The sequence below is a fragment of the Suncus etruscus genome, chromosome 16 (genome assembly GCF_024139225.1).
Source record: "Suncus etruscus isolate mSunEtr1 chromosome 16, mSunEtr1.pri.cur, whole genome shotgun sequence".
Classification (NCBI taxonomy): Eukaryota; Metazoa; Chordata; class Mammalia; order Eulipotyphla; family Soricidae; genus Suncus; species Suncus etruscus.
In genome coordinates, this window is record NC_064863.1 from 46,875,531 (window position 1) to 46,889,191 (window position 13,661).

Sequence of the window (13,661 nt, forward strand, 5' to 3'; positions counted from 1 at the left end):
AAATCTTCATCTTCAGTGAGCTACTCTCCTCCACTGAATTGGATTTCACTTAATGCCAAAGTCATGCTTTTGGCGAATATGACACCTCTCAAACTCGCTCTCAAGGACGCAGAGAAAAAAGCACCACCTCTAGTTCTTAGCTCCATCTTCAGAGCCAGTTTCTTTCACTCATATCTCATTTTTCCTTTTGATTTAAAAAGAAAATTTTTATAGCTGTGGCCTCTCTGCAGTTTGCCCAAGAAGACAGCAACTTTCTTTATCCCCCACTTAGTTCTTGAAGATGTGGTGTGGAGAATGGCTGTGTGAAATCTGAACTTGGGCAGCATGTGAGATGCCAAATATGATGTGCTTGGAATTTCCATAGGAAATTCCATAGGAAGCAGCCTCATAAATATTGATGGACATTCCTCTAACATCGTTTTCCAGCCTGCCATATTGCAACCAACAGTCCCAAGTTGAATGAATAAATATATTCCCTTTTAGCTCACATTCCTGTCTCAACACTAACTCTATTCATAGCTGTAGCAGCGAGAACATCCAGCATACACATAAAGTTCCGCTCCCTCCAATCAGAATGTCCCTGCATATAAAGAGCCCATGTTGTTTTAAAAAAAATAGGGTGGGGGGAATTGGATGGGAGCTAGAACAAGGGTTAAGGTGCTTGCTTACTGACCTTGGTTTGAATACCCAGCATCACTGTGGTCCAAACACAAAGTAACCAAAAAGGAAGGTAGTGTGGTAGTGTTGTTTTATTTCTTAGAAGTCCAACCTAGTGTTAACAGTCTATATTTCAGCAATTACTTATACTGCTGTTGCTTTCATAGCAATCCCTGAACAGTGAACACAATTAAAGTCCCCTTTTAAAAGCTGTCTTCCTCCCTTATTCACTTCAAACAACTGAAACTGCCAAATAGGTTTGAGCAGTAACCATTTAAGTGTCCAAATGTGGAGACTGCCTAGTATTCTAGTCTAGGACTTGAGAGAGTTCTTTGAGTAGGAGCCATAAGCAAGGGAAAACATGTTCAGCCTTGAAAATCAGGGGACGGAAGGGCTGAGGATATAGCTCAGTGGACTTGCCTTGCATGTATGAGGCCCTGAGATTGATCACCAGAGCATACCCACCCCCACAAATAAAATCTTGTATTTTGACCTGGGAATGTGTCTCAGTAGTTGAGCACTTGCCTCACATGTATGAGGCCCTGAGTTTGATCATCAAAACACACACACACACACACAGGCACACACACACAGAGGCACACACACACACACACACACAGGCACACACACACAGGCACACACACACAGAGGCACACACACACACAGAGTCAGAGAACCTGTGAATCAGTCACTATGACTTTGAACCCTGAGTTCTGCCTTGGCTCTCAACTGCTGTTTTCTTTTCTGCCAGCTGCACATGTCTGAGAGGACAGTCCATTGTCTGCACAGTTTTCAATCCTCTCCCTAAATGGTGGTCCTTATTTCTACAACTACCTGGATTCTTCCCTTTTCCAATGAAACCACCAGCCTGCATTGTTTTCCCTGCAATGACTTCAAAGCAGCTGGGAGATGCACTATGTCTGTCATCCTCCAAAGCAACATCCCATTTCTTTCGCCAGGGGGACCACTCGGGACATCCATCCATCCTTAGATGGCCACATGTATATTGTCATTCTCTCTCTCACCTAATGCCCCTTTTACTCTCTGCCTCCTCCCTGTTTTGACTGATGCACCTACCTTCAGCCTCCTGCATTATTCTATCTTTCCTCTGCTTATTCTGTCCCCTGCACCTTCCTCACATTTCTTCTCCACACCATTTTCCACCATTTTCCTTTTCATTTCCGTGCTTTGTTCTATGTACCTTTTTGCCCCTCTTCTTTTTACCTACTTGTTTCCCATTCTTATTCCATTGACAACCTCAACAGCCACCTAATCTTTGGCATTGACTTCACCCTATACCATGATTCTTTATTGCCCTGCTCTTCTTTTCTCTCTTTAGTATCAAGATGTATCCTAACAAGCATCAATAGTCTAAGGAGCATCCCATTTAAGGCAAAGCATCTTCATTATGTACTGGGAGCAAAAATGCCAACTCAATTGCAGGAATCTCTTAAAGTCAGGTTCGCCTTGGAAGCACAATAAAAAATTATTTCCATTAAAAATAGAAGAACACCCTCCCCATCATTGGGGAATCATTCAGGGCCACTGGTAGATGGGAGATTTTGTCAATAGGAGATCTTGGTTGGAGAGGATTTACAACTGTTTTCAGCATTCTGGCTAACACTCCTAGAGAAAGGATGACTAGTAAACCAGTGTGGGCTGGGACACCAATGGGATTCCCAGCTCTGGCTTTCTTAGGATACAGGTACCTGTCCTCCTCTCCTGCCCAGGCTCTCTTCCCTCTGTCTGCAGGCAGCAGAGTGAGCCAGTCCTGTGCCCTTTGTCATACCATGTCCTCTTGTCTGACTCCATCGGCTGCTCTAACCTGTGGCTGCTCACTGATCTGCTTAGAGTAGATACTAACTGCTATTTCCTACTCTGCTGGTCTCCACCAGACACCCCTTTTTGGCCTTCTCCTTCCTGAAACCCTTTTAGGCTGCTCAGGCTTTACTTCACTGGCTGACCTTGGGCTTTTCATGTGTGCTCCCTTCCTGGGGTGCCAGGGAGAGCCAGAGCTCAGGCTGAAATACCAGCAGAGCAAATACAAGTCTTTGTCTTTCTGTGCTCCTGACTTGGCATGCCGGGCAGGGGAGCCCCCAAGAGGAGTGGGGGTGTGGTATGGGGAGTATTTCATGTCTCTGCAATGTCCACCATGCAAAGTCGGGGTGGTGGTTTGGGCATAGTTTTGTGGAAATTTAAGGGGGTTCTGGCCTCCATCCAAGAGAGAAAGAGACATTTTCCTCCAAGGGTCCTAACTTTACTCAGGCAACTTAAAGGCTGCATTATTTCTTGATTGTTACCCCATTGGAAGGACCATGTCAAATTATGGGAACCAGCAGAGAGGACAATGAAAATAACACCAGAGCCCAGGAGGGGGCTCAGGTGGGAGAGCACGTGCACAAAGCCCTGAGTTCAATCCTGGGTATTGCATGCCCCAAGCCACCCCAAGCAGAGCAAGTTATGACTTCTAAAAGAATAAATGTCAGAGTCTGGGGCAGTATTACAGTAGAAGGGCAGGGTTTTTTGCCTTGTACTCAGCCAATCTGGGTTTTATTCCTGATACTACCACATATCCTCCTCCTCCAAGCCCTGCCAGTTGTGATCCCTGAGTGCAGCGTGGCCCCAAAACTAAAATTAAAAAAAAATTTAGAAGATGTAGGTTCAAGGGTCTTTGGGGCCACTTATTATTTCCATCACTTGGTGGTCACTATTGACCCTCTGACTTTTATTTCTAGTCAAGTCAAGTCAAGGACAGGTAGGTACTTGTCCTCCCTCTCCTGCCCAGGCTCTCTTCCCTCTGTCTGCAGGCAGCAGAGTGAGCCATTCCTGTGCCCTTTGTCATACCATACTTTGCAGCTCTGTGAGATTAAATAAAAAAGAAAAGAAGGGGCTGGAGAGATAACATGGAGGTAAGGCTTTTGCCTTGCATTCAGAAGGACGGTGGTTCGAATCCCAGCATCCCATATGGTCACCTGAGCCTGTCAGGAGCGATTTCTTAGCTTAGAGACAGGAGTAACACCTGAGCATCGCCAGGTGTGACTCAAAACCCACCCCCAAAAAAATATATATATATAAGATCATTAAATTTTCTCTGTATGCATAAAAGGACAATGAAACCCAAGGACCGAGCAGTAATTTTCAGTTGGAGGCAGAGAAATGATGTCTGAAGACACTGGTGCTGGGTCCCTCTGACAGAAGATTGATAATGACCTCTATCCTGAGTCCACTCAGTAGCCTCTAATATCCAGGACAGTTTCCCACCACTATGAGGAATTTTCTAACCCACACCCCAGCACTGTGGAGGTGGAGGCCTCTGGCCTGGATAAATGCAGCCGTTTACATAATGTTAAGCAGATCTTGAATTCTCATTCTAGCTCTTTCTGAGTGCCATTCATATTCTCTCCCACAGCCCATTCAATGTTTAGTCCCTTTCTCAATAATTATATTTATGGATTGTCTCTCAGGAAATCCAATTCCTTTCTAAATTGGTCATTCTCTAATCCAAAATACTATTTATCATTCTAATTTCTACATACCCTTCCCCATTTTCTCCCTCCTCTCTTTCCCTCTGTTGAGCTACTACTCACTCCTAGGTGACCTGCCCTAGGCCTGTTACCACCACTGCAAGACCAGGATCTATAACTTGTGGCCAGAGCAGACCTTTCAGGCCTCTTCATAATTAATCAAGGGCAGTCTTGTTAGTTGCAAAGTGTTTTTGTCTTATTAGTGCAACCACCTGGGTCCATGATGTGCAAGTTGGTGAGGAAGGTGGTCAAAGCATAAAAATGCAAGGAGAGTGCATCAAAAAAGGACTAAGGACGTTTTATTTGTCATATCAACTACAAGGGGCTTCATTTCCCCCATGGTTTTGCATCTCATGTAACTATTTTCTCCTCAATTATTGTACCTTTAAAGGAATTTCAATCTAAAGAGAGATATAACTAAAAGAAAGAAAAGCTGTAGTAATATCTGTCCCAACAGTTGGTTTATCAGAGAAAGATGATCTCTGTATCCTCTGGCATCTGTTGGCTTGTCCAATGAAAGAGGCTGCCCGATGGGAAAGCTCACAGGTTTTTGGTAGGAAAAGGAAAGCAAAGAGGCTGGGAACTACTCTCTACTATCTTGCAGGACTCCATCAGGGTGGAATGGCATGGTGATTAGTTTAGAAAGCACTTGTGTTTCAAGTGTGCCTCCAGGTCCCCCCAACTTTACTGGGGAACCTAGTGGCAAGTACCAGAAACTGCTTCCCTGCTTCAGAATCTCTTCTATGTTTCTCCAGCGACAGTTGGGCAAGAACATCAAGTTTGGGCAGCCACCACCCCAGGCTGTTTCCATGAAGAAGGCAGACAGTGGAGAGGCGACCATAGACGAAGACCTGTTCAGTCCCATGGAAATTGTGACCCATCAGGACGTCATCCTCTCCGACCCTGAAAACCAGGTATGACTCCTGGGGCAGAGGCTTGGGTGCTAATTCTTCCGGGGAGGATGATGGGCAGGGCATCTGGCCACTTAGAGTTGACTATGAGTATGTGAGCAAAATTTTGGGTCAAGCAAATTTAGGCTGACGGGCACTTCCGGCAGGTGCCATGATGGTTGTACACTGAGAGTTGGGTTGGCCCATCTCGTCTGGAAAATCTAACCTGGCCTCTTTGTCCAGTAGTACTACCTCCCTATCTTCTCCCTCTTTCACAAGGCATAGTCTTTGTTCTGCCTTTTTTCACCTTTTTTTTTTTTTTTTTTGGTTTTTGGGCCACACCTGGCGGTGCTCAGGGGTTACTTCTGGCTGTCCTGGCTGTCTGCTCAGAAATAGCTCCTGGCAGGCACGGGGGACCATATGGGACACCTGGATTCGAACCAACCACCTTTGGTCCTGGATCGGCTGCTTGCAAGGCAAACGCCGCTGTGCTATTTCTCCGGGCCCCCTTTTTTCACTCTTAGGGGTAGAGCGTGGCTTCTAAACAATGCTCAAGGGTCCTGGAATCTCTCCTGTCAATTCCTTGCCAATTGGGTGGGCAGTTCAGTTCAAGACCCCAGAATGTGGAGCTTCATTGCCAGGGCTGTTTAGACTAGTGACAAGGATTAAACTGGGGGTGGTTACATGCCAGACATGCACGTTAATCCTTGTATAGCTCTAAGGTCCCTTAAGTGCTCCCTACATATCTGTACCCCATCTGTCTTTATGCCCATAAACTAACTGATCTCTGAATGTTGAGTTCTTCAGGACAAGCCAGAGCTCTTTCTACCCAGGACTTAGCTAGATTACCATTTGTCTCTTTGGACAAATTTAAAGGAAAATGAGAAAGAGTGAAATCAGTGGTGGGTGGGTAAATTGAGTAAGAAGGAAAGATGTACAGAACAGAACTGGGTGCCAATGGTATTGCTCAAAGGTAAAGTGTCTGACTTATAGGTAAGATATTTTAAATTCCATCCCTACCATCCACCAGAAAAAGAAAAAAAATAGAAAAAAAAGAATTTTACTCTAATTGTGTTTTATATAAGGGCCAGAGTGATGGTTCAGAAGGTAGAGAGCTTGACTTTCATGCCATCAATCTGAGTTTTTTTGTTTTAAGGTTTGTTATGGTTTGGGGGCCATATCCAGTAGCACTCAGTCATTACTCCTGGCTCTGCTCTCAGAAATCACTCCTGTCAGGTTTACAATCAGCTCAGGGTTGCTGGGGTTCAAATCCAGGTTGGCCTCATGCAAGGCAAATACCCTACCTGCTTTGCCATTGTTCTGGCAATAGTTTACCTGAGTTTTATCCCTGGCACCTCATATGGTCTCCGGAGCCCAGCCATGAGTAATCCCTGAGCCCAGAGCCCTAATCACAGACAGATATGACCCCAACCCCCCCCCCCAAAAAAAAGAAAAATAAAAAAGAAGCAGGTACTCTCTTGTATATGAAAATATGTCCATAAGATTATCCTTTGCCTGTTGTCCCACCTTGACCTTCCAGGTGGAGGAGCTGTTGAGAGCCAAATAAAGAGCTTGGGTGCCAGGCATTCTGGGGCTGTTTCCAGAGTTGGCTGGCTGGCTCTAGGTGTTTTGGAGCTAGCAGCAGGCTGACAAAGACTCTCTGTCACCCAACCTTTTAACCCTTAACCCTCCAGTCTGTGGATTATTTGCTGCGGATAAATATTACCAAGATCTCCCTCCAAAGGGGACAAGGGGATGGGAATCAATTTCTCATTCTGGGAGCTCTTTGCGGGTACTCAAACAATCAACAAAGGTGAAAACGGGACCCAACAAATGGGGCAACAGTACTCCATAAGATAGAACCTGTCAAACAGACATGATGAAAGTCTACTTATAAAAAGAGAGACTTTGTTCCAGCACTGTTTCCCTGCCTATAGTCTTGATACTCTAAAAGGAACACTCTGAGAATATATATGAATCACAGTGGCTGCAGAGAGCTGCCTGCTGGACTTTATGTGAAGAAAAAAGGTTCTGCTGGTCTGCTGGAGAGGAAGTTCTCCAGGGAAGGCTCTCAATCTTCCAATCTTAAACAAGAGAAGGGAATATCATCCCATCATTATCAGGAACTCCCAGGATACTAGCTCCTGGGCCCCCAAGGTATACCTGACAGGGCTTGGGGGCTATGCGAATTGAACTGGAGTCTGACCCATCTTGCTTTGAGGCATCCTCTGATCTAAGGCTTTCACTTTTTTTTTTTTTTTTTAGTTTTTGGGTTACACCCGGCAGTGCTCAGGGGTCATTCCTGGCTCTTTGCTCAGAAATCACTTCTGGCAGGCTTGTGGAATGACCGTATGAAATGTCAGGATTCATTTCACTGAATGCATGCAAGGCAAATGCCTTACTTCCATGTTCTCTCTCCAGCCCCACTTTCACTTTTTTTAATTACTTTTTTTCCCTTTGGTTTTTCGGTCACACCCAGTAGTGGTCAGAGGTTACTTCTGGCTTTGTGCTCAGAAAACGCTCCTGGCAGGCTCGGGGGACCATATAAGATGTGGGGATTCGAACCACCGACCTTCTGCGTGCAAGGCAAATGCCCTACCTCCATGCTATCTCTCTGGCCCCTACTTTTTTTTCATTATAAAATTGATTTACCAAGTTGTTCATAATATAGTTGTTTCAGACATAAAATGTTCAAACATCAATCTCAGTACCTATGTAACCTTCATCAGTTTTCTGCCCCCTTACAGGCACAAATTTACTTTATATTGTTACAACACAAAGGCGAATAGAATTATGAAAATTTAGATCAATAGGGGTCAGTTTGAAACAATTGTTATATCTCTCCAGGGTGTTACTAAAGCCAGTTTCTAAGGATTTACTGAGTGAGCTATGTGATTAATGCTAGTTGAGCCTACTGTGTTACTTGTTTAACTGGCCTTCACTCTTAAAGCATTGCTCCTTGGCCTATCTGTCCAGGTACCTGAAATCAGAAGATTTCAGCAAACTTCTAAATGGAGATAAGCACATTGGGCACCCCTGAGATAAAGTCATCTTGTTAGCAGCAAAGTCAGCCTTGGAGGAGTCATTAGAAAAATTAGTAATTTTAAAGGGGGGAGAGCAATAGCACAGTGGTAGGGCTTTTGCTGTGCACGTGGCTGACCCGGGACCAACCCTGGTTTGATCCCCAGCATTCCATATGGTCCCCTGAGCCTGCCAGGGGCAATTTCTGAGCACAAAGCCAGAAGTTACCTCTGATCACTACTGGGTGTGACCCAACCCCCAAATTAATAATTTGCTTGTCCATGTGAGGAAGAAGAGGAAAAATGGGCATCCTACATTCCATCTCTGGCCTGTCTCTACTCAGGTCTCATCATGGGGACTCCTGTATCATACCCATAGATGGAAGGTGGAGGGCTGCTCTGCAGACTGTAGTGAATGCTGCTGCTGTTGCTGGTGAAGTTCAATCCTGGTGGAGGAGGGTTGCTAACTAAATATGTGCCAACCATGCAGAATGAGCCAGTGTGATCAAGGAGAGGGACTAAGAACAGACTGCATGGACCGGTTCCCCCATGGGGTGGCACTATGTCCAGCCAGGAAAAAAGTGAACTCTGTTGAAGATGAGAGGGTAGTTCTGAGAGATTCCACCTGGGCAGTGACATACTCTGCTCATTTGTTTTTTCTAAAGACATTTCCAAAGATGGGGTGCAGAAAAATGTCCTTGAGCTGAGACATAATAATATATGAATTGTCAGGCAAGAACAAGGGTCCTTATACATATAAGCCAGAGAAGCTGGAAAGTAGAGGCAGCTTTTGCAGGGGTGCAGCTAACTTGGGTTTTCTTTTTAATTTGTTTTTGGGTTACACCCCTGGTTCTTAGGACTTATTCCAAGCTCTGTGCTCAGAGATTACTCTGGTGGGCTCGGAGAATCACATAGGGTGACAGGGGTCAAATCCAGGTCAGCCACATGCAAGGCAAATGTTTTATCTGCTTACTATCTTTCCAGCCCCTACAGATTCTGTGGTAGGGTACTTCCAGATAGCATCAGAGTGTGACTCTACATTCCTCTCTGGCCCTCCAACCTCCCTCCCATCTATGTTTATAGGGGGAAATATTCTTTCTGACTCTACTTACAGGCCTCTAGAATATCCTCCCTCCTGTTCTGATGCTTTTTGTAAGGACTCTTTCAAATAAGTCTTTTAAAATACAGCATGGGCTTTGAGGGGGTTCCTCTTGGGCTGCTACCTTTCCAGTCTTACTTCTCAAGTGGGGCCTGGCAGCTGCCCAGAACCTCTGAGTAAGTGAAACAGCCCTCAAGACCTCACATAAGAACAGGAAACATGTAGGACTGGGTGAGAGGCTTGTGCACATGCTGGGCCTCAGAAGGGCTGATGCAGGCCATATTGGTGCAGTCTCCTCCGGGCTGTTGAGTGAGGGAGAAGGGGGACGCCCTCCCTGTCGCCCATGGGCCTAGTTATCTGTCCAGAACTTCCTGTTCCCATGTCTCACTTGAGTGCTCTCTTCTCTTCCAGCCTACTGATACTTCTGGCTTTCTGAATCCTCCGAATCAGCCAGCAGTCAGAAGTGAGATGGAAGAGAAGGTAATGAGATAAGAGTTTGAGTATTTATCTTCCTTCTAGTTTCCTCCCTCTTGCTTGCTTTCTTCTTGGTGATGATTGCTTCATTTTTCTATTCATAAGTGCTGCCTTAACCCATTTATAATTCATCTCATAAAAATGCTCCCTGGAGGTGCAGGTAAATAAGACATCCCCAAACTGTTAAGGGCACCAAGGCCTTTCTTTCTGACAGATGGCCCCAAATAGGCCTGAACATTTATCTATGTTTTTTGGTTCATTTTGGGGCCACACCCAGCAGTATTCAGGGCTTACCCTGTTCAGGCTCTGTTCAGGAATTATTCCTGGCAGTGTTCATGAAACTACATTGCGATGTATTGACCTGGGGTCTTCTACATACAAACAAGTAAGTGCCTTTTGGTGGAACACATTCAACTATGCTCAGGAGTCACTAGTGGTGCTGAAGAATTGGAGATTAATCTAGCTACTATATTAGCTACTATAGGTAAGGAAATGTTTTAACCCTGTACCTTCCCTCTAGATTCCCATTTATATTTGGATATAGTTTTGGAATTTTACTTTTCTGCAATCTTTTGAAACTTGAATTCTTCCCCCCGGTCCAGAGATCCAAGGAGCCTTCTTGGGGTCTGATAGGCAGTGAATATCCATCAGGGCATGACCCACAACTTCTGGGGATAACTCTATACTATGTAGTGAGGGCAAACCACAAAGTAATATAGCATGAATAACTAGAGACATTGCATTTAAAACTCCATTCCCACTGCTTGTCTGAGTTTTTAAGACAGTCTCATTCACTTCTTTTTTTTTTTTTTTTGGTTTTTGGACCACATCCGGTGACGCTCAGGGGTTACTCCTGGCTATGCACTCAGAAGTCGCTCCTGGCTTGGGGGACCATATGGGAAACCAGGGGATAGAACCGCGGTCCATCCAAGGCTAGCGCAGGCAAGGCAGGCACCTTACCTCTAGTGCCACCGCCCAGCCCCAGTCTCATTCACTTCTAACTCCTTCCACTTGTGCCTCTGGGAGGGGAGAAAAATAACCACTTAATGCCTTACTTAACAAGCAGAGTTCAGAATGTGACACCTATTATACAGATAACCAGAAAGCCAGGAGACCAAGAGATAGACTCAATTTTTCTTCCTGGCTTCTTGACCATAAATTGTGCATCCATTTTGTTCGTGGTAGGTTATTTATCGTCTATGCATAAATATGGAAGGTAACTTGCAAGAAAGCAAACGCATGAGCTAAGCCCACTGACTCTGCAGTTAGAACACAAACATTTCTACAAAGACTTGGCCTTATCTCTGGCTGCTTCTGGGCCTGGGAACAGCTGGCTAGAGTAGATAGGACCATGAGCGCCCTCTGTCGGATATTTACCATGTTGACTTGCCTTTTTACCCTCAGATTCTATGTGGCTTTTGGGTTCAGGCCCCACCATGATTTCTTGGCCCTTATTAGTGATTGAATCTGTATTAAGAAACTTCAAGCCATGCTCACATTACTCCTTTCAAGAATTTTCTTCCTGAGGAGCCAGAGCGATAGCACAGTGCCTTGCATGTGGCTGACCAGGTTTGATTCCCTTAGATCCTATATGGTCCCCAGAGCCTACCAGGAATGATTTTTGAGAGCAGAACCAGGAGTAACCCCCAAGCACTGTCAGATGCAGCTCCCAAACAAACAAACAACAACAACAACAACAAAAATTGCCTTCTGAGTGATAGAAGTACAGGGCACGTGCCTTGCATGCAGCTAGCACAGGTTTGATCCAGAATCCCATATAGTCTTTGAAGCTCTCTAAGAATGATCCCTGAGTGCAGAGCCAGATAGCAGCTCTGATCACCAGATGTGGTCCCCAAACAAAAACAAACAAAAAGAATCACCTTCCAGGGCTGCAGAGTTAGTACAGTTGGTAGGATGCTTACTGAGTAAGCAGCTGACCTAAGTTGCATCTCTGGCCCACAAAGGGGCCCTGAGCCCTGCAAGGAGTGATCTTTGAATGTAGAATCAGGAGTAAGTCATTGCTTTTTTTCAGTGGCATTCTTCAACTATTCTGGGGTGCATTTGGTTCTCTGATTCAGGGAGTGAGTATATTGAAACATCTTGGCTAATTATTAAGGCTGTGTGCAGGGCACAGATGTTACCCTCTATTGGGCTTTTACTTCTGCAGCAAATGTTTGTTGAGCACTTTTAAAAGGTTTGAGACGTGGGCATTGCAAGAATTGGTACAAAATTAAAATAAAGACATAGAAATGGGGCAGATGGCTCAAAGATACACATGTTTTGCCTGAACGGGCCAAAATTTATCCAAGACTACATGTTTTCCTGAGTACCTTTCTGAGAAAACCCTGAGCACCATGCCAGAATGTGCCCCTAGGTGCTGCCAGATGTGGTTTCCCTCTCCAAAAAAAGTTTTTTTTTTTTTAAAAAGAGATAATATTCCCTGCTGCAAAAAGGTGTGAGGTTGAAACTGAGGTATCTATCAACAGGTGTGAGGTGAGAATTGAACTATAGTCAATGCTGTGAGTGGGAATTAATGTATACATAAGTTATGTGAGATGGGAACTGAGGCATATTTTGAAGAGTGTGAAATGGGAACTGAGATATATAGGTCATTGGTGTCAGAGCATGGGGAGCTCTTAAAATGATAGAATTCTCAGCATTGGGCTTTGTGACCCTTTGGTATCATCAACAATGTGGCACCATGGACTTGCTATGTCCCTCAAACCTTTACCAAAATAAGCAGAACTTGACTCCTGGTGATATGTTATTGACTTATGATCTAAATAATGCCATCTAATAATTCAGAGTAGAAAGATCAGTTTCTGAAAGGTGAAATGATCATATACATGAACATAGACATCGGTGGCAGAACAGATCACACTTCACATTCTGAATTGCTCCTGGCAGTGCTCAAGGATTACAGCAATGCTAGGGAACAAAGCCCATCCTTCACATGGAAAACACATTGTTTTTGGGCCACACCCTGCAGTGCTCAGGGGTTAATCCTGGCTTTGCACTCAGAAATTGCTCCTGGAAGGCTCGGGGAAACCTATGGAATGCTAGGGATTGAACCTGGGTCCATTCTGGGTTTGCGACGTGCAAGGTAAATGCCCTCCCGCTGTGCTATCTCTCTGGCTCCACACTCATTTCCTTTGAGTCCTCTCCCCAGCTCAGTTGGGGAGACTTGACTCCCAACCAGCACTGATATTCAAGTTCAGTGAGTCCCCTGGGCTCGCCACATGACCAACCTAATCTTGGTGCCCACTGAGTCAAACTTCTATGTGGATCATTGACTGATGAAGACCTTCTGATGTTTGACTCTCTACTCCAGGCCACTCCAGTGAAACCATCTCGGCCCAAAAGGCACTTCTCTTCTGCTGGCACCATTGAAAGTGTCAACCTAGATGCCATTCCCCGCGCCATAGCACGTTTGGACAATAGTGCCGCCAGACACAAATTGTCTGTGAAGCCAAAAAACCAGAGGGTGTCTAGGAGGCACCGGCGAATCACCGGGGTACGTAGAACCTCTCCTGACTGCCCACTGTTTGCTGGGCACTAATGGACCCATGGATTGGTGAAGTGATAGTAGACCTCTCCCCATTAGAAACTAGGGTGTGTTGCAGGTACGGGATAAATGGGCCCCTTTCCGGTCCCCACCCTTCCTGACCCAGAGTAGAGAGAAGTGGGTGAACAGACCTCACGGGAAGAGAGATTTCTTTTGAGAGGCTTAGACACCTAGAGTTTGCAACTAAAAGTGTCTTCTTTCTGCACACCCCCCTTCCATCATGGCTTAGCCCACTGTTTCCCAAAGTTGATGAAACCCCCACAATAGGGTGCTAGACTAATCCAAGGAAGTAAATAGTAACAGCTTCCGATGCAATTGGAGGACATGAAGTAATATTTTTGTTGTTCCTGAGAGAGGAACAAATAACTTTGGGAAGCTGAGGTTTGGCCAAACATTCTTAGATTTAATTAGGATGGACTAGGAAAACATACA

The 13,661-nt window shown here is 45.1% G+C and overlaps 1 protein-coding gene across 4 annotated transcripts in view; it reads left to right on the forward strand.

Annotated features, from left to right (window-relative positions):
* The window catches only part of CRACD (capping protein inhibiting regulator of actin dynamics), a 257,979-nt gene that overhangs the window by 227,863 nt on the left and 16,455 nt on the right, over positions 1–13,661 (forward strand). For all 4 annotated transcript variants that reach the window (XM_049789931.1, XM_049789934.1, XM_049789932.1 and 1 more), the window contains 3 exons: positions 4,937–5,095; positions 9,602–9,670; positions 12,996–13,178. In XM_049789931.1, coding sequence (XP_049645888.1) covers positions 4,937–5,095; positions 9,602–9,670; positions 12,996–13,178 — 411 coding nt within the window. The remainder of the gene's footprint in view (positions 1–4,936; positions 5,096–9,601; positions 9,671–12,995; positions 13,179–13,661) is intronic.